Source organism: Capricornis sumatraensis, chromosome 23 (assembly GCF_032405125.1).
Source record: "Capricornis sumatraensis isolate serow.1 chromosome 23, serow.2, whole genome shotgun sequence".
Taxonomy (NCBI): Eukaryota; Metazoa; Chordata; class Mammalia; order Artiodactyla; family Bovidae; genus Capricornis; species Capricornis sumatraensis.
The window spans coordinates 21393192-21420938 of NC_091091.1; the positions used below are offsets into that span (position 1 = coordinate 21393192).

Consider the following 27747-nt stretch of genomic DNA (forward strand, 5'->3'; position numbering starts at 1 on the left):
ATATTTAAATATGTCTCAGATAATAAAATAGAAAGAATGCTTCTTCTGGTGGGAGAGCAGGAACAAAGCCTTTCCAAAGCGTTGCCCTGGGCACTGTGGATTTCAGGCAGGGCCTCTCTGGGGTTGCTTCATCATCGGTTCTTTTTTCCTAGCTGCCCGGGGCTGCACTTTCTTTGGTAAGACTCTGCCTCTATGCCCTGAGTTGGGAATTCTCCTCTTAGGGGCTGCTTGAGAGGTGCTTCTCTTGAGTTGGAAATTAACCTGGAAAAAAAAAAAAAAAAGAAGAAGCTAGGCGAGCACAGAAATCAGTTTTCCATTTCCTAGAACTGAAATTGGGGGAAGACCAGTTTGGATCCTGCTTTGCCATGGTTCCAGGTCCTGAGGACAAGGAACTGAGGAGAATATCACAGCAACCACCCAGTGCGGGTGGTGTCATAAAGGCTTGGCTCATATTTCCCCCAAAATGGCTCATCATAACTGATAATACATAGGGTAAATCTGGATGAACTTAATGTACATTTATTTTATATGTAATAGCAAAAAATATCTACACTCAAGGCATGATTTTTGCCAATACTGCTGTTCAAAACAAGAGTTAAGATTTCATGGTGCCACAGTCATCACCTTTAAGCTGACTACATGACTCACAGGTACTGTGCTCAGGCAAGCCAAAGAATGCCTCAGACCTTCAGAGCTAAACCTTCCAAACCTAATTGTTTGGAAATAGAGACGATACAGACTGTTAGTATGGATTCTTAAATTCTCAGTGTCCTCGTGCACTAATGCCTGTTTCCAGCAGTACACTGAAACCTTCCTTCTGGCCATGCACACAGAGGTGATGTTTCTGACTGACAAGTGTGGGATCTGTGGGCTGTGCAGAAGCCCTAGAGCTCTGGCCCAGGAAGGGAAAGGCGAGGGTGTGGCGCCGTGTTCTAACCACACTCCCTGGAGGCATCCTTGGCTCTCAGGCCCTGGGAACAGACTGAGCTGCTGAAGCCAGCTGGGAGTTGGAAAACATGTGACAGACAGACCTCTTCACGGGGTTATTTCTTGCCCCTTTGGGAAAAAACCCACAGCCAGCTAGTTTTCCCAAAGCTGGAGAAATCAGAGCCAATTGTACTGTATCAGTACTATTTCTTATATATAGTGTCAATATAAGGATCAAGAAAAGGAAAGTGGGGGGAGAGAGAGAGAGAGACAACAAAATGAGGCAAGGACAGAGAAAGGCGTGGGACATCTGGACGGCAGTGAGGGAAGCCACGGGGAAAACACTGGACTCTTGGAGACACTTTAAAGAGCTTTAATTGTAGCAAAAAACCCCTCTAGTAAATGATCTTTTTTTCTTTTCTTTCAACCAAGTAGATCTCTGCTTTAGAATGGGAAAGAGACTCAACTGGGATCAGTAAGTGGATGCTTAGTTGTGACTGCACCTGAGAAATGTATCCAAAAGATAAAATTTTTCCCCTCTTAGTTATATGTGATGCAATGATGGGTTATATCAATTCATTTAAAGGTTATATGAAAAAGGAGGTAAGATCTTTTGAAGCCTAATTTGTTACTCAAGAGGATTTGTCCTTGTTTGAATTTGCAATTGAATAAACTTACACATAGTGCAAGACTTCTGTGAGCAGCTGCCTAACAGTTATTTGATTTTAGGGTAGATGAGGAGCAGGGGGATAACAAGGACAAAAGCAGAGGGTGCACCGACTGGGAAATTGGGAGCAAGTTAACAGGCTGCCGGGGAAGAGCTACTCTCTGCTTCACGAATCTGCAAGTAGAAGTCGTTTATATCCTGCAGAAGAAGGGAGTGGAGGGACCAGGACAGGGGAAAGCGGGAGCTGTCTAGAAATTTCAAAGGAATTTCAAAGTCTTTAAAGAGCTCTTCACTTTGACTCCTGTGTTAAAAAAGAGGTTATGAACACAGGTGCTGAGCTCAGCACAAGGCCCTATAACAGACTGGCTGAGAAAGCTGTCTTGAAAGTCCCACAGAGGCTGGACTCCGGGCTCCCACTTACTCACCATGGGGTACTGGACAAGTTACTCCTGTTCTTTGAGCTTCAGCTTCCTCAGCCACAAATGGGTTTATATACAGGGTTGTTATGAAGGTTAAATGAGATGATTCTGGAAAGCTCTCAGGTAACGTCTGACACACAGTAGCTATTCAAAGAATAGTACCTATAACTATTTGAAAAGGCAAGATATTTGACTGCATTGAGTTAACAGGGAAAGGGCAGAAAGGTCTGCTAAGTTCTCAGGATGTATAGAGAAGGAATAGGACAGAGTGAGGGGGCCCAAGGGATGACCTGACATGAGGAAAGGTCCACAGATGCTCATTAACTGGGACGGCCTCATTACCTTTCCTTTGTTTGAGAAATCTGAGGATTAGTGTCCATGATCTTTGAATTTCTTTGGCTCTGAGATCCCAATCCAAAACGACCAAAGATAAAAAGGCCCAGGCTATAGATCAAAAAAGTTTTTCACTTCTCATCCTGTCTGAAAGCCTTTTGCAGAGTTGAATATTGAAAAGCACCAAGGTGAGTGGAAAGCAACGCTGTCTGGGCACATGGTCACCAGAAGGGGGCAGAGTGCCATCTGGTGGTGGTCCTTACTGATGACGGCGAAGACTAAGCCTGGGTATCTGGACAAGGTCTCTGGGACTTGTTGAGCACTTTCTATGTGTAAGTCACTGTACTAAATGTTTTATGTGCACCTTCTCACTTCAACCTCTTGTGAAAGAGGCATTATTATCACCAGTTAACAGAGGAAGAAACTGACGATAAGAGCAATCAGGTAATTTGTCCAAGGTCTGCAGACAAGTGAGCTGGATTTAGAATCTGGCAGTGTTTTAATCACAATGCTACATTAAAGAGAAGGAAAAGGAAAAACCAAAAGAAATGGGAAGGATGTAACACAAGAATGACAGAAGAAAAATTAGCATAGGGGAGCACTAATTTTGTTTTTCTCAGGTGGTGAAAGAGGGAAGCTCGGCAGAGGTTAGAACTATACAATTGATTATTTGTAACTCTGCATACGTGATCTTTACAGTGCTCTGTACAGGTCAGCCTAACTTACCAGCTTGGGTTCCGCAGGACCCACGGTCACACTCACGGTCTCTGGGTCGAACCCAGGTGCTGTGGCAGTGACAGTGTAGGTGCCTGGAAGCAGCAGCCGGAAGTAATCGCCATGGGCACCTAAAAGTTACAAGGATACAACTCAGTCCGCTGATGAGAAATCTGCCCCAGATGAGGCTTTGATATGAAAAACAATCTGAGGGGTTTAGCTGACCACAAGCTTAATTTTTTTAAACAGCCTGATGAAACTGGTAAAGATCTTAAACAATCATAGGCTGTCATAACACTTTAAGATCATGGCCCTCAGCTCCTGGAAGTAGAATTTTCACTGTGCTCTGCACTGAGAGTACTATGTTTAATTTTAGATCCTGCACGCATTTTAAAACAAACTCATGTCCACTGAAGGGTCACTAGGAGAAAGGTTGAAAGATTTATGAATGTTTTTCCTGGTAAAGAGATGACATGAGATCTTTGTTTCAACGTCTGAAAAGTTATTGTGAAGAAACGATGCCTACATAAAGAAATAAGAATGAGGACAGAGGTAAAAATTCAACAACATATGAGTTACCAAAAAAGGAATGAACTCCCTTTTGAAATTGTGAGCAGAGACTGAATGGAATGAGGGGCTCTAGAAAAGCTACACAGTTGTGCAGTGTACAACCTGTATCAGTGGACATGATTCAAACAACCTGATGTCAGTGGTGTTGTATATAAGTGTATTTTTTTTTAATTGGAGAATAATTGCTTTACAATGTTTTGGTTGTCTCTGCCATACATCAACATGAATCAATAATAATTATAAATATATATATAATATATATATCCCTTCCCACTTGAGCCTTCCTCTCTTGTATGTAATTTTGTATTGAGTGGGAGGGCTGGACTAAATGACCTAAATATCTGATTTTGAGAATCTTATTTCTAATATTTCTTCCATCACCATCAAAAGGGGAAAATAAAACTGAAAAGAAAGCCTGTTTCTCAAGACAGGGATGTAGTATTTTTGCTAATGACTTTATATCTCTTTAGAATAAATTATGACTGTGCCTTTAAAATTCTTTTTATTGTAACAGCAATGAAGAACTGACATAATAAATGCAATTAAGAATGAGAGATAATAAATAATGAAGAAGTCTCTGCCACCTATAATGTCTATAATTTACTTTAAAATTCCTTAGTAAAAGCAGTGTGTTATAATGCGTACATTGGATGCTTTGTTATACCCTAGGGACTGTCATTTTCTTTAATTAGAAGCTCCAACTAGGAGTGGTTAGCTACCACTCTACCAGAAAGGCCTAATTCCAGATGCAGCTATTACAATGGCTTCAGCTATCTTTATCTTTTAGCAACACTAGATGCTTTGCTAAGTAGCATAATGAACATTAGCAATGAGCTCTTCCAATAGTGAAATGAGTAATTTATCAATTTAGTATCCTGTGTGTTAGAAATGAGTTCTTATTGCTGTAATTCGTGGTGTTCAACACGTTGATTGACTAGAATGAGACATTTCCCACCCTTGCATGAATAGGATAGAAGAAACTAACAAGCTCTGAAGCTCTTAGGGGTGTCAGAGTGTGGCTCCCTAAACAGTCCTGGGTCCAGTCACTGGACTGGAAGAAGCTGGTGTCTGATGCTTGACTATGAGTCTACAGAATTCTGCCTTTAGAATGTTGTTGCCTTTGCCTTGAATGAACTGTTCATGGAAGAGGTGTCGGGAGCACCTTAAAGAATGTAAGTTATCTCGTTAAAATTGAGATTTCATCCAGTTTAAACAGATTGAGCTGTAAGATGCCTGCTTGGTAATGCTAGCACGGTGAAGTGTGGCTGAGCCATGCTGGTGTCAAGGTTGGGGGAGGCAAATCTCACCTGCCCCTAGCCATGGGAGCTACTGCTCTACATGAAAACCCAACCAAACACCACCAAACCCCTAAGAGTTGGGCCTGATCACACTGGGCTGGGGCAGTTTGCAATACCATTGTGCCGTGAGATAGTCTGTACCATTCTAGAAGGTTTCAACTTGGTTCCAAGAAGACCTGCTCCCACCATCAATCTTGCCCTCAGGGAGCCTACTATGGGATACATCCTACCAACTTTTTCCTAAACAGAGCTGTAACGAAATGCCTGGCTTGGGGTCAAGACTAAACATCAGTTTTACAGTCCTTTTCTTTTCTATCCCATTTCACATCAGTATGAGAGCTATTAATAACCTCAATCCCAGAAAACACTCCTAACAAAGTATGAGGCAGTGACTCCTGAATGCTGAGAGAGATGTTCACATTTGCATCTTCCTGGCCCTTGTCTCTTAATTCCTGTCCTCAATCCTGTTATCCTTCCTTCCTCCAATCCCTCCTACCTCCAGTGTCCTTGACCTCCCTGCTGGTCTCACTGGCTTACGAACTGGCTTCCTGACTATGCTGAAGACAGTGAAGCAGTAAAGGCTCCCTTCTCATAAAAGCAGTGGCCACCTACCCGAAGTGACATCATGATTAATCCCACCGACAGAAATGACAGCATCTGCAAGATTATTATAATTCTCATCCCTCACCATTCCCTTGATGCCCTGGTGGACCTGTAGGAAAGTTTATAGTGTATAGTTATGTTCACAGAACATTTGTGCCATGTTGGAGAGTCCTCAAAGCCCGTCCCCATGTGCTACTGCACTTGATATTCACAAAGATTATGGTAACAGATTCTTGATTGGTCTTTCTGTTCTCACCACAATCCCCAGTAATCTCAAAACAGTAGTCAGAGTGATCCTGTTAAAATCTAAGTCAAATCGTGTCACTAAGCTCCTTTCTATCTCTGAATTCGACGACTCTTCATACCTCATATAAATAAAATTGCTGTTTTTTTGTGACTTGCTTATTTCACCTAGCATAATGTCCTCTAGGTTCATCCCCATTGTAGCACATGGCAGAATTTCCTTCTCTTAAGGCTGCACGTCCACTGTGTGTCTCTGCCACATTTTGTTTGTCTCTTCATCCACCAGTGGACACTTGGGTTGCTCTCACCTTTTGGCTACTGTGAACAATGCTGCTCTGAATACAGGTGTACAAATAACTCTTTGAGATCCTGCTTTTAGTTCTTCTGGATATATACCCTGATTGGTTTTGCGGGATCATATGGCGACTCTGTTTTTACTTTTTTTTCAGGAACCATCACATTGTTTTTTCTTAGTGGCTACACCATTTTACATTCCCACCAACACTGTACCAGTGTTCTAATTTCTTCACGACACTTGCTATTTTATAGCAGCCATCCTAATGAGTGTGAGGTGGTACTTCATTGTGGCTTTCATTTACATTTCTCCTGTGATTCTGAGCATCTTTTCATCTGCTTACTGTTGGCCTTGCATTTGCTACTATGACTTCATCAGGGAGCCCCCTTTCCCCTAGATATCTGAACCGTTTACTCCCTTACCTCCTGTAAGTCTGTTTAAATGTTACCTTCTCTGTAAGGCCTTCTTCATAGCATTTTGCATTTAACATGTTACAAATTATTTTATTTACTGTCTGTCTCTCCTTACTGGAATACGAGCTGCATACATGCAGACATATATATTTGTTTACTCTTAATCCTCAGCACAGAGTACAGTCTCTGACAGATAGCTGTGCTCAATAAAGTGGAATGAATTAATTTCACTGGTAGAAAACCTGAGATCTATTGTATTGAGTCAGAGCAAAAGTCAGACCTGAGTCATACAAAATACCTTGCCTACCATCAGAAAACACTTCCCTTTCTGTAACCAGGACACTTAAAATACGGAATTTACCTGTTCCAAGAATTGGATTAGGGCTTCCCTATTACCCAGCCACTCGCGTTGTAATTCCTCTTGCAGCGGGAACTTGTCACAACTAAGTTCCAGTGTGATCTCAAAGCAGTTGGTATGGAGATAATTAAAGTCTTGCATTCCTAGGGGAAAGAGAGCAGGGGCAGAGTTGTATAATCAAGTTCCCCACTCAACACTCAATTTCTCCACACTCTCTTCCCCATCACCTGCTGTTCTACCTCATCATCTCCAATATTCTTCTCCTCCATAAACCCTTTCCTCAGTTCTCAAATTCACATGTCTATCTATCTTTCCAGTTTTCTCCCTTCACAAATGCCCACTGTGTGGTCTCCATTCCCTACTTCTTCCATTTCATGACTTAACTTCTTGTCTCTCTCATCATACCAAGGTTTGCTTATTACTCATGCCTTCATATCAGACAATTACTTCTCTCAGGGGATAGATTCTTCTCTTGGACCGTGATATTCTTCAGATCTGGGAGGTCGGAGATGAGATGGTTATCTTGCTTTCACACCCTTTCTCCTACCTGAGAACACAGCACCAACTTGAAAATAGTTATCCTAGAAAAACAGACTCCAGAGAAAGCAGAAGGCAGAAATAGTTTTTCTTCATCAAATGCTTGCCTGTTTCTATCCTGCATATTATTTAACTGAATCAATCACAATGAATATATTTCTGATTATTAGAATGGTATTTATCTCACAAACTTATTGGGATTAAAAATTATTCATCTAATCAACTTTTTACCTGCTCTCTAAGCTGATGAGTGCAAACAGCTTTTATTAAAAGAATGGGGAAAGTTGGAGAACAACTCTAGCCTGTTACATTGATTCTCTCCCTGAATCAGAATTACCTAGAAGGCTGTGACTTCCAGCCAAATACAAATTGCTGGGCCTCAGCCCCAGAGTTTCTGACTCAGTATGTATCCAGTACTTGCTTTTTTTTTTCAACAAGTTCCCAGGTGATGCTGATGATGCTGGTCTAGAAACCTCACAATCATTTTAATATAAACTTCATGATCTTGGAATTAAACCCATTTAATTAGGGGTAATGACTAAATGATTAATGATTTAGTGGAGGCATGGGTTATGCTATCCCAGAAAATGGGAAGGGAAAGGAAGAACAAGTATTTGAAAAAGTATACTTTATATTTTACATTTGGGAGGGGGTACTTATTGCTTTGGGGCTTCCCAGTGGCACTAGTGGTTAAGAACCCTGCCAATGCAGGAGACTAAAGAGACGTGGGTTTAATCCCTGGGTAGGGAAGATCCCCTGGAGAAGGAAATGACAACCCATTCCAGTATTCTTGCCTGGAGAATCCCAAGGACAGAGGAGCCTGGTGGGCTACGGTTCATGGGGTCGCACACACTCGGCCACAACTGAATCGACTTAGCACACAAGCACTTGTTGCTAAGACTGAACGCAAAAGGAGAAGGGAGCTGCAAAGGGGATGAAACAGTTAAACAGAATCACCAACACAATGGACATGAATTTGAGCAAACTCTAAGAGATGGTGGAAAACAGAGGAGCCTGGCATGCTGCAGTTCGTGGAGTCTCAAAGAGTTGGACATAACTTAGTGACTGAACAACAACTTACTGCTTTCCTAATGTAAACCAAAGAAAGTAAAGTTCAATCTTCTTGCTTTGGGTTCAAGTGAGTTTTGGCCACAAGAAGTCCGTCATCTTCTTAGTACATGATGACTTGCTAACCTTCCTCCTTCCCAGTCCCCATAGGACAAGCCATCAGCTCAGCCCTCACCAGCGAGTTTCTACTACCTGGGCTCTGACCGGTCAGGTGTGAGAAGATGGGAGAAGAGAGCTGCTGCAACATCATTCCTGAGAGAACCTGGTTTCCTGCTTCAGCTCTTACCTATCCTTAGGTTCTTTATCTACTGAAGGTTTGTAAACAGAGGTTACATCTTGACCCTCAGTGATGGGAAAAGCCCAAAGAATAGAGAGCAGAGCCTCTTGCTAGAGGTGTCTGCTATGTTATCAGTGGCCAGTGTCCATGGCAAATCCCTGCTGATGGGAGATGGGCAGGCAGGGTACAAGGAGCACATATCAGAGGAATTGTCTGTCCAGCCTGGCATCTCTCCTCATCTTTGCTATATGAGGCATATCTCATGCCACTTAAGAAAAAGCTTCATATTTATAAAGCAGGCATTTCCAAATGCTCTATGTGCATTATTTTATTTAATACTTAAATAAAAATCCTAATGCAAGTAGTGTTATTCTTAAAGTACAAATGAGGAAACTGAAGCACAGAGAAGTTAGGTAATTAGCCTGAAGCCACATAACTAGTGAATGGTCAAGCTGGGTTCAACCCAATATAGCATTAGAGACCACACTCTTAACCACTTGACTACATTCCTATGATCTAATCCACTATGTGAACCATCAGTTCTAAAGGACCACAGTGTTCCAACCTCCATTTTAAAGAATTACAAGATGATGTTAAATGCCAACTTAAGGCTTCTCATTTTTCAGATCTCTACTTGAATGCAAAATAGCATTCCTGTCATATCTCTGACAGGATGCAAAAATCAATTGACAACTTAAAAGGAGAAATGAGTCCCAGTGTACTTCAGCTTACAGCACTCTTGTGCCCAGAATTCTTCTTACCCTTGCTGAGGGAATACCAGGAAGCCCCATTGGTGATGCCGTCTGGGAAGTAATCCCCGCAGTTCCAACCTTGGTGCATCCATCCATGTGCATAGGAGTAGACCTTCGCCAGCTACAGGTAAAGTGGGTGAGAAATGACCTTGAGTGTCCCCAACTCATATGGTGATGCTCATACTCAGAAGCAGGGTGAGGCCAAGAACCCCACTAGGTAGAAACAATTGATTATTTCCTTTTGTGAAAGAAAATACCAGGGGCAGGAGAAATGGAGAGATGGTATGTGCGTGTTTGTGGAATGGACTAGAGTTAGGAGATCTATCTGCTGCTGTTCCCACTACATTGGGCCTAAATTTCTTCAAGTGCAAAATGAGGGGTGGCATTCAATCATGTACAAGCACTTTTCCAAGTGTACCTCAGTTTCCACCTGAATTTTGCAAGAGAGAATCAAGAAGCAAGTAAGACAGGTCTTTATCACAAAAGGAATTATGTATTGGGAGTGAGAGATGTGTGTTAAAGGAACAGGGATATATTCAAAATCTCTATCATCTTCTTTCATTACTATTTTATAACAGTAGACAAAATGAGATTACTAGAGAAGAAAATACAATAATATATTTGCTTTGCAAAGCAACAACTTGTGTTATTCTCTATGTAATTCATTAACTGTTGAATTAATATTATAGGAGAATTCTCTGGAGTCCAGTGGTTAGGACTTGGTGCTTTCAATGTGGGGACCCCAGGTTCAATCCTCAGCCAGGGAACTAAGATCCCACAAGTCATGAGACTCAGCCAGAAAAAAAAAATCTGAAATACTAAATAATATTATTTTATTGAAAGAAAGTGAAAGTGAAGTCGCTCAGTCAATCAGACTCTTTGCAACAGCATGGACTGTAGCCCACCAGGTTTCTCCACCCACAGAATTTTCCAGGCATGAGTACTGGAGCGGGTTGCCATTTCCTTCTCCAGGGGATCTTCCTGACCCAGGGATTGAACCCGGGTCTCCTGCATTGCAGGCAGATGCTTTACCATCTGAGCCACCAGGGAATTCCAATTATTGTATTAATTATATATTATTAAGAATATTAACCATAAAATAGCTAATCTGTTAATTTTATTCTATTGCTGTTTTGAACTATTATATAAGCCTTTTTCCTATGCATGGTATATTTTACATTTATACAGCCATACTACTATAAAACTGTAAATCAGAGCCCCGAAAATTCACATTTAATGCTCTAGCTTACCACCAGCACTATCAGGCTTTCAGTATATTTCTTCCTTATCACTAACAAGTATTGTGGTAACTGTACTATAAAGCTTTCCTATTTATTTACTCTTTCATAAATGTATGGTTTATCACTCAAAACAAAATGTAATATACTAGATTGTAAGCTCCTAATGAGCAGGAGGTATTTTCAATCATTTTCTGTTGACTTATTCCTAATAGGGTCCTGTGTTAACTGATTTGACCTCTGTCACTCTCCTGAACCCCACTTTCCTCTGCCTGGACAGATGGCCATTCAGCATACCTTCTGGAAAAGCTTGTCATCAGGCGTGGGGGTATTGGCAGTGCGGCGGAAACCTCGGACCCGGTGCTCAAGGGACTTGTCATATGGGTAATTGGCCACCACTGCCCCTCCGTGGAGATTGGCTGAAAGGACAAAGTTGAAGGAGCGGATCCACTGTATCACAGCCTGGGTCTCGGGTTCCACCTGAAGAGAGATGAGAGCTTGGTGGTGAAGCTACAACTAGAGCCAGATGGTTGTTCACATGAGTTTGTCAGGAAGTGGCCTGAAAGGATGCCATGTCTGACAGGAAGTGGCCTGACAGAATGGAATGTCTGACAGGAAGTGGCCTGAGAGGATGGCATGCCTGAATAAAGCAAAGAGAGTTCTACCAGATATAAAAAGAGCAGACAGGGAAATTTTGATCTTTTGCTTGACAGTGTAACAAATTAGGTGAATGGAATACTTTCAAAATGAAATCTCATGTGAAATCCCACTATTCAAAATAGCTAAAAAGATGTCATGTAGGGCAGTGAAACTATTGTGCATGATGCAAAATGGTGGATAAATGTCATGATACATTTGTGAAAACTCACAGAATATACAACATGAACAGTGAACCCTAATGGAAACTATGGATTTTGGGGTAAGGATGACAAGTCAATGTAGGTTCATCATTGCAATAAATGTACCACTCTGGTGGGAGATGTTGATAATGGGAAGCAGGGAATATGTGGTAACATTCTATATTTTCCATTCAATTTTGCTGTGAACTGAAAATTCCTTAAAAAAATAAAGTCTCTTAAACAAAAAAGGGGGAGAAAGGGAGAAAAAGAGCAATTTGAAGAGGAGTAGCACAGGGTTTCTGAGCACAGAATTCCAGTTTGGCCTCTCTTGTGTAACAGAGAAAGTGTTCTTCAACTTATCCACTTTTCCAGTAGCTTCTGCAGCTGCAGAAATTTGGAGTTTAATAAATACATCTGAAAATTACAGGTTTACAACAATGACTTTCAATCTCTTCCTACTCCCAACACATCTGCTGTAATGTTGACATGTAGAAAGTTCTCCTCTCAGTTCAGTTCAGTTCAGTTGCTCAGTCATGTCTGACTCTTTGGGATCCCATGGACTGCAGCATACCAGTCCACCCTGTTCATCGCCAGCTGTCAGAGTTTACTCAAACTCATGCCCATTGAGTCAGTGATGCCATCCAACCATCTCATCCTCTGTTGTCCCCTTCTCCTCCTGCCCTCAATCTTTCCCAGCATCAGGGTCTTATCATATGAGTCAGCTCTTTGCATCAGGTGGCCAAAGTATTGAAGTTTTAGCTTCAACATCAGTCCTTCCAATGAACACTCAGGACTGATCTCCTTTAGGATGGACTGGTTGGATCTCCTTGCAGTTCAAGGGACTCTCAAGAGTCTTCTCCAGCACTGCAGTTTGAAAGTATAAATTCTTTGGTGCTCAGCTTTCTTTATAGTCCAACTCTTACATCTATACATGACTACTGGAAAAACCATATGTTTCACTAGATGGACCTTTGTTGACAAAGTAATGTCTCTGCTTTTTAATATGCTATCTAGGTTGGTCCTAACTTTTCTTCCAAGGAGTAAGCATCTTTTAATTTCATGGCTGCAATCCCATTTGCAGTGATTTTGGAGCCCTGAAAAATAAAGTCTGCCACTGTTTCCACTCTTTCCCCATCTATTCCCCATGAAGTGATGGGACTGGATGCCATGATCTTTGTTTTCTGAATGCTGAGCTTTCAGCCAACTTTTTCACTCTCCTCTTTCACTTTCATCAAGAGGTCTTTAGTTCTTTACTTTCTGCCATAAGGGTGGTGTCATCTGCATATCTGAGGTTATTGAGATTTCTCCCAGAAATCTTGATTCCAGCTTGTGCTTCATCCAGCCAAGAGTTTCTCATGATGTACTCTGCATATAAGTTAAACAAGCAGGGTGACAATATATAGCCTTGACATCCTCTTTTTCCTGTTTGGAACCAGTCTGTTGTTCCAAGTCCAGTTCTAACTGTTGCTTCCTGACCTGCATACAGATTTCTCAAGAGGCAGGTCAGGTGGTCTGGTATCCCCATCTCTTTCAGAATTTTCCAGTTTATTGTGATCCACACAGTCAAAAGCTTTGGCATAGTCAATAAAGCAGAAATAGATGTTTTTCTGGAACTCTCTTGCTTTCTTGATGATCCAGCAGATGTTGGCAATTTGCTCTCTGGTTCCTCTGCCTTTTGTAAAACCAGCTGGAACATCTGAAAGTTCACAGTTCATGGGTTGTTGAAGCCTGGCTTGGAGAATTTTGAGCATTACTTTACTAGTGTGTGAGATGAGTGCAATTGTGCAGTAATTTGAGCATTCTTTGGCATTGCCTTTCTTTGGGATTGGAATGAAAACTGACCTTTCCCGGTCCTGTGGCCAATGCTGAGTTTTCCAAATTTGCTGGCATATTGAGTGCAGCACTGTAACAGCATTATCTTTTAGGATTTGAAATAGCTCAACTGGAATTCCATCATCTCCACTAGTTTTGTTCGTAGTGATGCTTCCTAAGGCCCACTTGACTTCGCATTCCAGGATGTCTGGCTCTAGGTGAGTGATCACACCATCGTGATTATCTGGGTTGTGAAGATCTTTTTTGTACAGTTCTTCTGTGTATTCTTGCCACCTCTTCTTAATATCTTCTGCTTCTTTTAGGTCCATACCATTTCTGTCCTTTATTGAGCCCATCTTTGTATGAAATGTTCCCTTGGTATCTCTAATTTTCTTGAAGAGATCTCTAGTCTTTCCTGTTCTATTGTTTTCCTCTATTTCTCTGCATTGATCACTGAGGAAGGCTTTCTTATCTTTCCTTTCTATTCTTTGAAACTCTGCATTCAAATGGGTATAGCTTTCCTTTTCTCTTTTGCCTTTAGCTTCTCTTCTTTTCACAGCTATTTTTAAGGCCTCCTCAGACAGCCATTTTGCTTTTTTGCATTTCTTTTTCTTGGGAATGGTCTTGATCCCTTTCTCCTGTAAAGTGTCATGAACTTCCATTTGTAGCCATTGGGCACTCTGTCTATCAGATCTAGTCCCTTAAATCTATTTCTCACTTCCACTGTATAATCACTAGGGATTTGATTTAGGTCATACCTGAATGATCTAGTGGTTTTCCCTACTTTCTTCAATTTAAGTCTGAATCTGGCAATATGGAGTTCATGATCTGAGCCATAGTCAGCTCCCAGTCTTGTTTTTGCTGACTGTATAGAGTGTCTCCATCTTTGGCTGCAAAGAATATAATCAATCTGATTTCAGTGTTGACCATTTGGTGATGTCCATGTGTAGAGTCTTCTCTTATGTTGTTGGAAGAGGGTGTTTGCTATGACCAGTGTGTTGTCTTGGCAAAACTCTAATAGCCTTTGCCCTGCTTCATTACATACTCCAAGGCCAAATTTGCCTGTTACTCCGGGTATTTCTTCGGAGAAGGCAATGGCACCCCACTCCAGTACTCTTGCCGGGAAAATCTCATGGATGGAGGAGCCTGGTGGGCTGCAAGTCCATGGGGTCACTAAGAGTCAGACACAACTGAGCGACTTCACTTTAACTTTTCACTTTCATGCATTGGAGAAGGAAATGGCAACCCACTCCAGTGTTCTTGCCTGGAGAATCCCAGGAACGGGGGAGCCTGGAGGGCTGCTCTCTATGCAGTCACACAGAGTCAGACATGACTGAATCGACTTAGCAGCAGCAGCAGCCAGGTATTTCTTGACTTCCCACGTTTGCATTCCAGTCCCCTATAATGAAAAGGACATCTTTTTTGGGTGTTAGTTCTAGAAGGTCTTATAGGTCTTCATAGAACTGTTCAACTTCAGCTTCTTCAGCATTACTGGTTGGGGCATAGACTTGGATTACCATGATATTGAATGGTTTGCCTTGGAAACGAACAGAGATCATTCTGTCATTTTTGAGATTGCACCCAATTACTGCATTTTGGACTCTCTTGTTGACTACGATGGCTACTCCATTTCTTCTAAGGGATTCCTGCCCACAGTAGTAGGTATAATGGTCATCTGAGTTAAAGTCACCCATTCCAGTCCACCATAGTTCTCTGATTGTGGTCATATCCAAATTTCATGAATTAGATATACTGTAATATGGGCTAGTCTTATCTAATGAATGAGAGTCCATGCTTTCTACTACAAATTATATTGCTAGTGAGTGACAATATTCTAAAGAAAGCCTTGAATCTACTGGACTTGTAGTGTAAGTAAATAATTTATACATCTTCACAGTTTTGCCTCCCTTCCAGATGGATGTGCTTAGAAATTATGTGGTGTTAATGACTCCTCCTGGATCAAGGCTCTCTTGTGAAGGTTCTGATCTTTTCTATTCCCAAGGAGACCAAATGAATAATGTTGAGCCCCACTCAGTCAGAGTGAATATAATCCAAGAGGAACTAGTCCAACTCTGTGACCAGGGCTCAGGTGCTTTAAAGCAGTCCTTTCTCCATGTCCTAAGCCTCCATCCATCAGAAGGAGGCCAGCCTCTCATGTTCCTGGCCCTTTAGGCTGTCCCATCAAGAGTGAGAGACTTCTCATTATTTTTTACCTTCTAAGCTGCAGACAGAGGAGCCAGTGGAGTTTAATTATTACTGGCTCAGTTACCTTACTTCATGTAGACAAGTTTAATAAATCCGAGCATCCTTCTGACTGAATATGACAAGTACAAAGTTATTTTTGATTTATTATTTACTTGAGCCAAGAGCATAGCTGCTGTCCAAAGTCTAAACATGTCAGCATGACTTTTGCTTCAATTCCAATGGGAAAAAATTGGTAATATTCATCTAGCAATTCCCAATATAAAGCCTTATATCTGCTTTATTTTTCTCTCCCCAGTCTCTAAGCTCAGATATTCACAAAGAGAATGTTTAGAACTAAGCCATACAGTGTCAGAAACAGGGTGGTGATGATACTCCGAGGATGACAACAGTCATTCCCAGAAACAGGCCAACCATTAGGACAACACCATTTCTAATACGAAGAGGTGAGAGACCTGGGAGTATCAAAGGGGATCTTTGGTTGAAAAAAGGAAATGAAAGTATGGTAAAGCAGTTAATGGCATACAGAAAAAGAAGAAGAAAAGCTTCTTTTCTAAGGGTGAGATTCTCGGAACCTCTTTCTATTGCTAATTGTTGATAAGCACACAGTTCATCACTTGCAAGAGAGATTTCTCTCTAGAATCCTACAGTTCTCTGTCGACAGGATAGTGCTGTAGAAAGAATGTTGGATAAGGAGTCAGGAGACCTAGGTTTTAGTCTTGAATCTATCAGTTGCTATCTGTGCGAGTTAAAGTTATTTTTTTCTATAAGTGATATCTATAAAATGGGGATGGATAACTGCTTGATGCATTTACCACAGTTTTATGATGATACGCTAGCTGAGAAAGAGTTCTTTAGGATTGTAAAGTGCTGTGCAACAGTATGATACCAGTTTTACCTTCTTCACCACTAACATCAAACATCTTGTGCTCAGTGAAGGGCTCTATGCTCAGGGAGGCAAGAAATACAAAGAGGCATACGATATGGTCAGCACTGCTCTGGATAGATTAGCACAGAATTGGGTTGTTCCTTTATTCTTGTTTGTTTAGTTGATGTGAAGATCGAGAGAAGAAATCCCAGATGCTGATTTACCTGCTTCTGCATGCAAATTTCATCGCATACCTGACTTTTCCAGTTGTCTGGAAGGGGCAAGTGGTGGTTGGGGCCTCCGTTCTTCTCATTGTAGTAGATGTAGGTATTGAGATCGGGGAAGTTGCGGTTCAAGTCCACTCCATTCGCATTGTTCCTGCCAACCAGATACCCAGAGATGTCCCGTTCCTAGAAGGAAAAGGAAGAAATGAAAGATGAAGGTTTAGGTTTCACACTGAATGCTCTATTGGAAGAACACTGTATAGTTTGTTTTTTTTTTTACTCATTAGTTCAATCTATGAAATAATGTAACCTTTTTCTCTTTAACTTATCCAAAGTCCCAGTGGCATGATTCAAGTTTCCTTGTTGACCATGTGCTGGATGTAGAGATCCCAGGAGACGCTCAAACAAAAGAAGGGTGTTTCAGGATAATGGGAACCCGTATTTTTAAAAAAATGTTTATGTCTATTTAATCAGAGTGATAAAGGTATATATGAAAAGAAAATATACTTTCTTCAGTTGCATATGTATTTTTTCAGATTATTTTCCTTTATAGCTTATTATAAGATATTGACCATAACTACCTGTTCTTTTCAGTAAATCCTCATTGCTTATCTATTTTATGTATTATGTTTGTATCTGTTAATCCCATGCTCTTAATTTATCCCTCCACCCTCCCTTTCCCCTTTGGTAACTATAAGTTTGTTTTCTCTGAGTCTGTTTCTATTTTGTATACAGATTCACTTGTATTATTTTTCAGATTCCACATATATAATATAATAAGTGATATAATTTATCACTTGTAATATTTGCCTTTCTCTGGCCACCTCATGCGACGAGTTGACTCATTGGAAAAGACTTTGATGCTGGGAGGGATTGGGGGCAGGAGGAGAAGGGGACGACAGAGGATGAGATGGCTGGATGGCATCACTGACTCGATGGATGTGAATCTGAGTGAACTCCGGGAGGTGGTGATGGACAGGGAGGCCTGGCGTGCTGCGATTCATGGGGTCACAAGGAGTCGGACACGACTGAGCGACTGAACTGAACTGAACTGAACTTACTTCAGATAGTGACTGCAGCCATGAAATTAAAAGACGCTTGCTTCTTGGAAGAAAAGTTATGACCAACCTAGATAGCATATTCAAAAGCAGAGACATTACTTTGCCGACTAAGGTCCATCTAGTCAAGGCTATGGTTTTTCTTGTGGTCATGTATGGATGTGAGAGTTGGACTGTGAATAAAGCTGAGCGCCAAAGAATTGATGCTTTTGAACTGTGGTGTTGGAGAAGACTCTTGAGAGTCCCTTGGACTGCAAGGAGATCCAACCAGTCCATTCTGAAGGAGATCAGCCCTGGGATTTCTTTGGAAGGAATGATGCTAAAGCTGAAACTCCAGTACTTTGGCCATCTCATGCGAAGTGTTGACTCATTGGAAAAGACTCTGATGCTGGGAGGGATTGGGGGCAGGAGGAGAAGGGGACGACAGAGGATGAGATGGTTGGACGGCATCACTGACTTGATGGACATGAGTCTGAGTGAACTCTGGGTGTTGGTGATGGACAGGGAGACCTGGAGTGCTGCGATTCATGGGGTTGCAAAGAGTCAGACACTACTGAGTGACTGAACTGAACTGAACTTACTTCACTTAATATGGTAATTTCTAGGCCAATCCATGTTGTTACAAATGACAGTGCTTCATTCTTTTTATGGCTGAGTAGTATCCCATTGGATATTTATACCACATCTTCTTAAACTAATCATCTGTAGACAGGCACTTTGGCTGTTTCTATGTCTTAGCTATTGTAAACACGGCTGCTATGAAAACTGGGGTGTATATACCTTTTCAAATTAGAGCTTTCATCTTTTCAGATATATGCCCAGGAGTGAGATTGCTGGATCATAAAGTAGCTCTGTTTTTAGTTTTTTTTTTAAATTTATTATTTTTTAAATTTTACAATACTGTATTGGTTTTGCCATACACTGAGAACCTCTATACTGTTTTCCATAGTGGCTGCACCGATTTACATTCTCATCAATCGTGTAGGAGGGTGGGAACTCCTATTTTTTATTTCTGCATTTATTTTTTGGCTGTGCTAGGTCTTCATTGCTGTGAGGGCTTTTCTCTAGTTGCAAAGGCCAGGGGCTACCCTTCGTTGCAGTGTGCTGGCTTCTCATTGCAGTGGCTTCTCTTGTTGTGGAGCACGGGCTCCAGGGCACACAGGTTTCAGTAGTGGTAGCACGTAGGCTCAGTAGTTGCAGCTCCCAGGCTCTAGAGCACAGGCTCAACAGTTGAGGCACACAGGCTCAGTTGGTCTGCAGCATGTGGGATCTTCCCGGACCAGGGATCAAACCCATTTCTTCCCGGACCTGTATCTCCTGCACTGGCAGGCAGATTCTTTACCAATGAGCCACCAGGGAAGCATCTCTTATTTTTAAAAAGTTTCATGAGATATAGCTCATATGCCACAACATTCACCCATTTTAAGTGTATAACTTGATGAATTTTAGTATGCTTACAGAACTGTGCAACCATTACCACAATTTTGGAATATTTCTATCACCCTGAAAAGAAAGCTCATGCCCATTTACAATGACTATTTGGTTTTACTCCAGTTGTAGGTAATCACTTTCAATATTTATGGATTTGCCTTTGCCAGACATTTCAATAAGTGGGATCATATATTATATGATTGGGTTTTTTCACTGGGAAAAATGTTTTTGAGGTTCTTCCACTCCATAGCAAGTATCAGCACTTCATTCCCTTTTATTTCTGAATAATTACATTATATGGATTTATCACGTTTTGTTTACCCATTCACCAGTTAATAGACTATATTTGTTTCCTGGGTCTGCTGTAACAAATGACCACGAACTAGGTGGGTTATAAAAGGAGAAATGTATTCTTTCACAGTTCTAGAGGTTAGATGTCTGAAATCAAGATGTTAGTAGGGTTATGCCCTCCAAAGTCTGTAAAGTATGCTTCTTCGTCTCTTCCAGCTTCTGGTGGTTCCTGGCAGTCCTTGGCATTCCTTGGTTTGTAGATACTTCAGTCCAGTTTCCACTTCCATCTTCAATATGGCCTTCTCCCTCATATATCTGTGTCACTGAGTGCAAATTGCTTTCTTCTTATAAGGACACCAGTTATATTTGACTTAAGTCCCCTAATCCAGTATGATTCCACTTTAGCTTGATGACATATGCAAAGACCCTATCTCCAAATAAGGTCATGCTCATAGGTGCCAGGTAGACATGAATTGGTGTGTGCGGGGGATACTATTAAACCCAGTACATGGGCATTTGGTTTGTTTCCACTTTTTGGCTATTGTGGATAATGCTTCCATGAACATTTATGTACAAGTCTGAGCACGGACATATGTTTTCATTTCTAATACCTAGAGTAGAATTTCTGGATCATAAAGTAAATTCATATTTAACTTTTTCAGAAATTGCTAAACTGTTTTCCAAGGTGGAAACTATCCTCCCCCTTTATTTATTTATTTTACTTAGGAACGTTGATTATCTTTCTTCTGAGCAATATCAGCTTCCTGGACCCTTTAATCTCTCTGCTCACACTTCACATTTTATCATTTATTTGGTCACATATTCATTCTTTCAGTCATCCATTTAATCAATCCACATCTATTTATCTCTATTAAAGCGCTCTGCAACACTCTAGGGAAAGAAACAATATGATATTATACTAGCTTTCCAGGAATTCATGGTATATATGGAGAAATAGATATTAATATAAGCAATAAAATATATAAACTGGTAGAACAGAGATAAGCTCACAGGCTCTTGCAAAACTGAAATTCTATTTGATGTTCTGTTTGGCATTGGAGAAGGGGAATAGTGTCCACTGGAGCCCTTTGGGACTGACAGGGGAGAGCCTAAATTGGTGGCCATTCCTGGAAATAGGGTAAATGAATGAACACTAGAAGGCTGAAAACTCACAGATGTACTACTACTCTTGATTCCTCTAAGAACTCTTTATTGTTCTCAGATTTATCTATTCTTCACGGCATCATGCTCATATTTTACTCTTAGGTCTCACTGAAAACATTTTTTTGACATTCTCTTAAGTTTTCTACAGCAATTCTGTTCCAGTGGAAAATATTTATATGATTTTTCTATGTGGAGTTTGATTTTTCACTTCTATGAGATCTATGAAATACTGATTTTTATTATGCTTCCAGATGTTTCCGTTGCTTTCTCATTCATATCAATGTAACTCATAACTGTTCATGTTAATAGTTATGCTAACTTACCTATCAGTTGACTTACTACTCACACACGTCATTAGTTAGGCTGACAGTCAAGACTTCCCTTAACAGAAAGTTCCCACTCACAGGGTTCGCTTATTAGCTTCCTATTACTACTATAAAAAATTACCACAACCCTAGGGCTTAAACTTGCACAAACTTATGATCTTATAGTTTTGGAGGTCAGCAGAATGAAACGGGTCTCACAAGACCAAAATCAAGATATTAGCAGGGTTATGTTCTTTCTGAAGTCTCTAATCCCTTAGAACATCTTCAAATCTCTATTTGACTGTGATCTCCTGCCTCTCTCATCCACATTTAAAGAACCTGCACGATTGGTTACACTGCTGCTGCTGCTGCTGCTGCTGCTGCTAAGTCACTTCAGTCGTGTCCAACCCTGTGCGACCCCATAGATGGAAGCCCACCAGGCTCCTCTGTCCCTGGGATTCTCCAGGCAAGAACACCGGAGTGGATTGCCATTTCCTTCTCCAAAGCAGGAAAGTGAATAGTGAAAGTGAAGTTGCTCAGTTGTGCCCAACTCGTAGCGACCCCATGGACCGCAGCCCACCAGGCTCCTCCATCCATGGGATTTTTCAGGCAAGAGTACTGGAGTGGATTGCCATTGCCTTCTCAGTTGGTTACACTGGGCCCATCCAAATAATCTAGGATATTTTAAGGTCAGATGATTAACAACCTTTATTCCCTTTGCCATGTAATATAACACATTCACAGGTTCCAAGGATTAGGACTTGAACATCTTTGAGAGGTAAAGCCACATTATTCTACATCCCCTACAGGTGACTTTAAATTTAGGTGGCCAGGCAGGTCTTCCCTGTGTAGCAACACAGATAGGTTGGCAGGTAGCTCTGGAAGTTGGAGAACATGATGGGTTCTCTTTTGGGTTCAGGTTCAAGATCTGTTCCCTTTGAACAAGTACACAGTAGATGAGCAGAGGTGACTAGCTCCTCAGAGATAGATAGCTCTAGGATCTAGTGGGCTGGCAGGGGCTTTACCAACTCCCCCACCCCAGCCCCAGCCCATCACACAAAAGATGTGGGCAGGTCTGATGTGCTTCTCCTTGTCTTCCTACTGTTGTACAAGAAAGGGATACTAGGAAGAAAGGGGCCAGGCTGGGTTCTCCCCGACACCACCCTCAAATTGTCCTGCTTTTTTGGAAACTTAAGTCTTCAGGCACAGTAGTGTCCACCTCTCTGATGTCCAGAGGGGAGATGACATTTTTTTTGTTACGCTTTGTTGTTCTGATTTTTTCATTTGTTGAGTCATGTCAGCAGGAGGTTGTAAGATTATAAGGGTGAAATTTGGGTTTGGTTCAATATTTGGCTGCGTGGGTTTGGTTCAATATTTGGCTGCGTTCCCCTCCCTGCTGCTATTCACCCTTTGGCCCTGTCCTCAAGTAGGTTAAGCCAGGATGGGTCATTAAAGAAGAGATGCCAAGTGGTTCCACTTGTACAGGACAGTGCAGTCAGATTCATGCAGTCAGAGAGTAGAAGGTGGCTGTCAGGGCCTGGGAGGAGGGGGAAATGGGAAATTACTAATGAAGGGTCATAATTTTTTTTTTTGAATGGATAGATAAGTTCTGGAGATCAGGTATACAACATTTTACCTATAATCAGCAATACTGTATTATACACTTAAGACTTTGTTAAGGGGGTAGATTTCACCTTGAACAGTCCTTGTCAGAATAAAACAAAATTTGTAAAAAAGTAAAGTGGTGAAGTCTACTCTTAAAAACATTTCAAGACTACCCCCAAACAAACATATTTTTAAATGAAAAAAAACCTCTTTAATTTATACCTCCCACCAAAAACCCCCAAACAAAACAGGTTTAAATATAGCTTTTAAAGGAACATATTCTAATTCAGTAGATTTGGGGGTGGGGGCAGGACCTGGGAATCATATTTTGAATATCTTTATCCTCAATTCTGATGCACAGCCACAAAAGAATCACTGATTTAAAGTTAGGCACAATGATAGTTTGAATTTATGTTAGGAAATAAAGTAAAGCCCATAAACATTTGTTTTCATCTGTCCCCTGGCCAATGTGACCCTAAAATAAAGAATTCAAAGGCTCAGTACTATACTAATAGAGGAAAAAGCCATACAGAAATGTAAATAAATGCAAATAATTTATTATTTATTATCATTATTTATTATATAAATTATATATTTATAATTCATTATTTTATTATTTATTAAAATGTGAAGAACTAACCTGCCACACCCACAATTGTGGAGAACATTTCCTTCTCTCCCTTCAAATACAAATTGAAATGTAGTGTGGGAGGGAGAAGAATACTTAGTATTTGAAGCCTAAAGTTCCGGGAAGGAGGGCTGTTTTGCAATATCCTTTCGTACCTTTTTAGTATTTTCCAGTTGACAAAGTGTTGTCACTGATATTGCTTCACTGATCCTCGTAATGAAACAGAGCTCAGCTGGAAAGGCAGAGAGGGAATCCAGGCTCAGAGAAAAGCCGCATTCATTGCCTAGGGTGCTACAGGGGTGAACCTGTCTTCAAACTTCATTCTATTTCTCCAGCTTTTTCTCTGTCATACCATGGCATTTACAGTGGGCAGAGACGATACCTGCTCCCCCAGCTTTTCCTTACACCCTCAAGACGGCTCTGCTCTGTGCAGGGCCTCCCCCTGGAGGTCGGTACCTGGGCAGCAGCGGCCACCTCGTAGCCGTCAGGGTTCATGGACGGCATGATGTGGATGCGCGTGTCCTCCACCAGCCGGACGATGCGCTGGTTCCTGTTGCGGAACTCCTCACACAGGAACTCCGACAGCTGCAGCAGCAGCTCACGGCCGAGCACCTCATTGCCGTGCATATTCCCCACGTACTTGACTTCCGGTTCCACTGCAAGTGAGAAAAATACACGCAGGAAGAAGCTGGGGAAAGCTAGTAAGTGCGGCTGATTCCTAACAGTGCCAAGGGACACTTTCCTTCTTTTTCAGTAATGAATAAAAGAAAACCTCTTGCTTCTGTTAGGTCTTTTCCAACAACCCCTGACCCCTCTTTGAATAAACTGGAACTACAAATGCTACAACAATTCATGCCAGCAATAATAATGTCTACTATTTGTTAAAACTCTACTGTGCACTAGGCATTTATGTTATTGCTAATCTTCACAGAAAATCTGTAAAGTCGGCATTATTAGCTTCAGGATGAGGGTATGGCATATGGAAGAGGTTAAGTAACTTGTCTGAGGTCACCTGGCTGATTAACAATGGAGGTCAAAGCCCAGAGGTAGCTTAATGCTTCTCAGAGACAAACTTTTTCAGGATAAGGATGGTGCTTTTCCAAGATCTGCTAGCCTAGACTCCTCTAAGTTATAGCATAACAGTTCCTAATTGTACCAGTTAAAAATATAATTTTCCTGGTACTCAGGAAACTAAAATCTCCCCTTCACATCTGAGAATGCTGTGTGTCTGAGGCACAGAATAGGAAGGAGTCTATGTTTGTCTCATTCCTTAGTCTTTTCTTTGGCTATGTTAACTGTGCAACTGAAGTAAGAATTGAGGTCATTAAAAGAGCCTCTGCTGCTGCTAAGTCACCTCAGTCGTGTTCCAACTCTGTGCGACCCCATAGACGGCAGCCCACCAGGCTCCCCCGTCCTTGGGATTCTCCAGGCAAGGACACTGGAGTGGGTTGCCATTTCCTTCTCCAATGCATGAAAGTGAAAAGTGAAAGTGAAGTCGCTCAGTAAGTGTCCAACTCTTCGTGACCCCATGGACTGCAGCCTACCAGGCTCCTCCGTCCATGGGATTTTCCAGGCAAGAGTACTGGAGTGGGGTGCCATTGCCTTCTCCAAAAGAGCCTCTAGAATCACTTAAAGAAAATCATTCTTGCCCCACTTTTAAAAGGAAGGAAGGAGAAAAGCTCTAGCCAAGTGAAATTTTATTTACCAAAACAGGTAGCTGGCCCTCAGGACTCTAGTTTGCCGACCCTTGTTCTGAGTGATCTTTCAAAAATTTTAGTCAGGTCATCTCTCTCCTCTGCTTAAAACTCTCCAAAGGCTTCTCACTTCACTCAGAGCGAAAAGCAAAATTTTTGAACAGGCCTGTAAGGCCTCACGTGATCTCCTCCTGCCCCCTGAGCCCTGACAACTCTGCACTGACTTGCTTTCCCATGGTTCTCTCTTCTGGGGCCACAGGGGCCTCCTTGCTGTTCCTCACACATGCCAAGCACACTCCTGCTCCTGCCTCTGTGCAGCAGTTTCATCCCCAATATCAGTATAGCACCTCCATCATGTGCTCAAAAATTACCTCAAAGGAAAAGCTTTTCCTAAAAAGCAGCACCCCTGCCCTACTCAGTCCACAATGCTCCATGACTCTCCATCTCTCCTTCCTGGTTTCTTTTTCTCAACAGCACTTATTTCAGCTGATATAATTATATTTATTTAGTTATCTATTTATTGCCAGTCTTATCCCACTAGAATTCAGACCCTGGGAGCAGAGTCTTCGTTTTATTCTCTGTGCTATATTCAGAGTCTACCAAAATGCTTGCGCTGAGTAGGTAATCAGTAATATTTGTGGATAAATTAAGGAATGGATGAAAGGCATGAATGGATGGACAGCTAACAGGGCATCGGAGAAAAGAGGGATCAGTGAGACAGAATAGTATAAAAAGCTTCAGGAAAGGCCTTGAATGCTAGAAATAGGGGGGCTTAGGAAAGGGGCACAGAATGAAGGGCTAAGCCTACAATGCCCATTAGCATCCACAAGCTTCCGAAATAAACATGCAACCTGAGTAAAAGGGTGCCTGCTATGCGAGTGCGTCTTCAAAGCAAGGCCCTGGTCACCAGCTAATCACAAAGCCTTCCTTGAGCCAGGCTCCCCACCCCTCACACGCCTCCCCCCACTGACCACATAATATTCTGAAGCTGTCATGGATTGTAAGATTGCCACCCAATGGGTGTTGAGTGCCACCCAGCCACCCACGGGTATAAGATTGCCATTGAAGGTTTTTAAGCAAGGGAGTGAGGTGATTATGTCAATAATTTGGCCATCTGGCATCTGTGTCTTAAATGCAGGGTTTAGAGAGTGGTGGCTGTTCGGAGTTAGGAGAACAGCTGGGAGCCCAGTGCAATCACTTAGGCAAGCTGTGATGTAATATGGGCTAAGCTGAGGGGTGTGGAAGTAGAGAGGAAAAGAGACTTGAGGTTAACAGTTTGAAAGAGGAAATGGTGTATCTGCATGTCACAATAGCTGGTAGGTAAAGCAGCAAAAGCACTGAGAAATTAGAGACAACTTAAATGCCTATCAATAAATGAACTCTTAAGTATAACCATACAACCATGGAATATTATGCAGCTGATAATGATAATGCAGATCTACATTTCCAGACATGTATGCTATTCATCAAAGACTAGGAAATGAGAAAAGCAGATATAGTATGATTCCATCTTCATTTTAAAAATGCAAAGAAGAAACTGCAAGGAGATACAACAATATGTTAACAATGGTCATCTCTGAGTGGTGAGATTATGGATAAGGGTTTTTCCTTATCTAATTTCTATTTTAATCCAAACATGGATTGCTTTTATAATAGTAACAAATAATAAATAATGCAATAAATAAAATGAATAACCCAGACTTCAGATTTTCTCCAGGATCCCAGACTCTGATTACACTGTCATTCCACAAAGAGCTATCCCTAAACTCTTCTAAGTTTCCTGGCAGAACCAGAAGAGCTAATTGTTTCTGCAGAGGCATTGGATAGGGAAAGGCAGGACAGAAACAGCAAGCAAGGAAGAAGGGAGGGAAGGGGAGTGCAGGAGGGATGGGAAGGGAGCAGGGAAGAAGACTCACTCTTTTACCATTAAGGTCTTGAATAAACAGAACCCAAACAGAGCAGCAGACAGGAGCTTGAATTGGGGTTGCAGCTCTCCAGAGGCTGGGCCAGCTTGAGGGCTAAGTAAGGAAATACTTAGCACAGGCTGGGGAAGTGGTGATACTTCACAGGTATCCCAGAAACCACCCCAGTTACTGGATTTGGAAGGCAAGGGTCCTGCCCCCCCATACTTTAAGACACATGCTCAGGGCTTACAGGGTTCGTGGATTCCAGGGTAGTCGCTGAATTCCAGCACGTAGAGGTGTCTCCCTTTCACACTGCGCCCAATGCTGTAAACCCGAGTGATGTGGGGACATTCGTTGTGCACCTTGTACAGCATCCGCACGAGGTCATCGTAGTGGTGGTGGCGAAAGGTCACTGGGGCAACCAACTTGAAGAGAAGGAGGTGGAGGAAGACTGAGACCAGGTCTGACATCTTGCTGGGCTTTTTCAGAGACTAAAATAGGGCCTGCTTCTCCCAGTAACCAGTCAAAATCCAAGGGCCAATAACCAGCTCTTGTTTCCCGCTAGTAAACACCAGTGTGACAGCACCTGGGAAGAAAGTTCAGAATTGTCTGGCCAAAGCCAGAAATGATTTTTGTAGCTCTGGAATAGGCACTCATCTCCCCTCCCCCCATTTCTCTGCCTCTCCTAATCCATGAAAACCTTTTGAAAGGTTTTTGCCGTTCCCCAGATTGGGTAGTTTCACTGATTCTAGTTTACTGATTAACTGGATTGTAAACAGGCTTCAATAAATAGCTGCTTATAACCCTTTGATTCCCAGAGAATTTTGAGAAGCTTGGCCTGTCCTTCTTCCCTATATTACAATATAGGGAAGGGTAGTAAAATAGAACGCTTATCCTTTTGATCCATTCTACATCCTGTCTTTCTGAAGCACAGCTGTGTCTTGTCCCTTTTTCCTTCAAAAATCTTTCAACAAATACCAATGAGAAAATGAAAAAGTGAGCCCCATTTT

General features: G+C 41.7%; 1 protein-coding gene across 1 annotated transcript; it reads right to left on the minus strand.

The window, feature by feature from the left end:
- Nucleotides 1-27419, minus strand: CPN1 (carboxypeptidase N subunit 1). Its single transcript, XM_068961391.1, has 9 exons — nucleotides 26988-27419; nucleotides 23596-23795; nucleotides 16688-16843; nucleotides 11010-11192; nucleotides 9484-9595; nucleotides 6844-6983; nucleotides 5541-5640; nucleotides 3073-3191; nucleotides 1-261 (listed from the first exon to the last, which is right to left on the minus strand). The coding sequence occupies exons 1-9, from the start codon at nucleotides 27205-27207 to the stop codon at nucleotides 103-105; spliced, it is 1389 nt and encodes a 462-aa protein (XP_068817492.1). The 5' UTR covers nucleotides 27208-27419; the 3' UTR covers nucleotides 1-102.
- Between the last annotated feature and the right edge of the window lie 328 nt (nucleotides 27420-27747).

Coding starts and splice junctions, on each gene's coding strand:
- CPN1 (XM_068961391.1), bottom strand. CDS start 27,207: ATGTCAGACCTGGTCTCAGTCTTCCTCCACCTCCTTCTCTTCAAGTTG. Junction 16,844..23,595: donor AGGTGGCCGCTGCTGCCCAG/GTACCGACCTCC, acceptor TTTTCCTTCTAG/GAACGGGACATCTCTGGGTA. Junction 5,641..6,843: donor TAATCCAATTCTTGGAACAG/GTAAATTCCGTA, acceptor ACTTTCCTACAG/GTCCACCAGGGCATCAAGGG.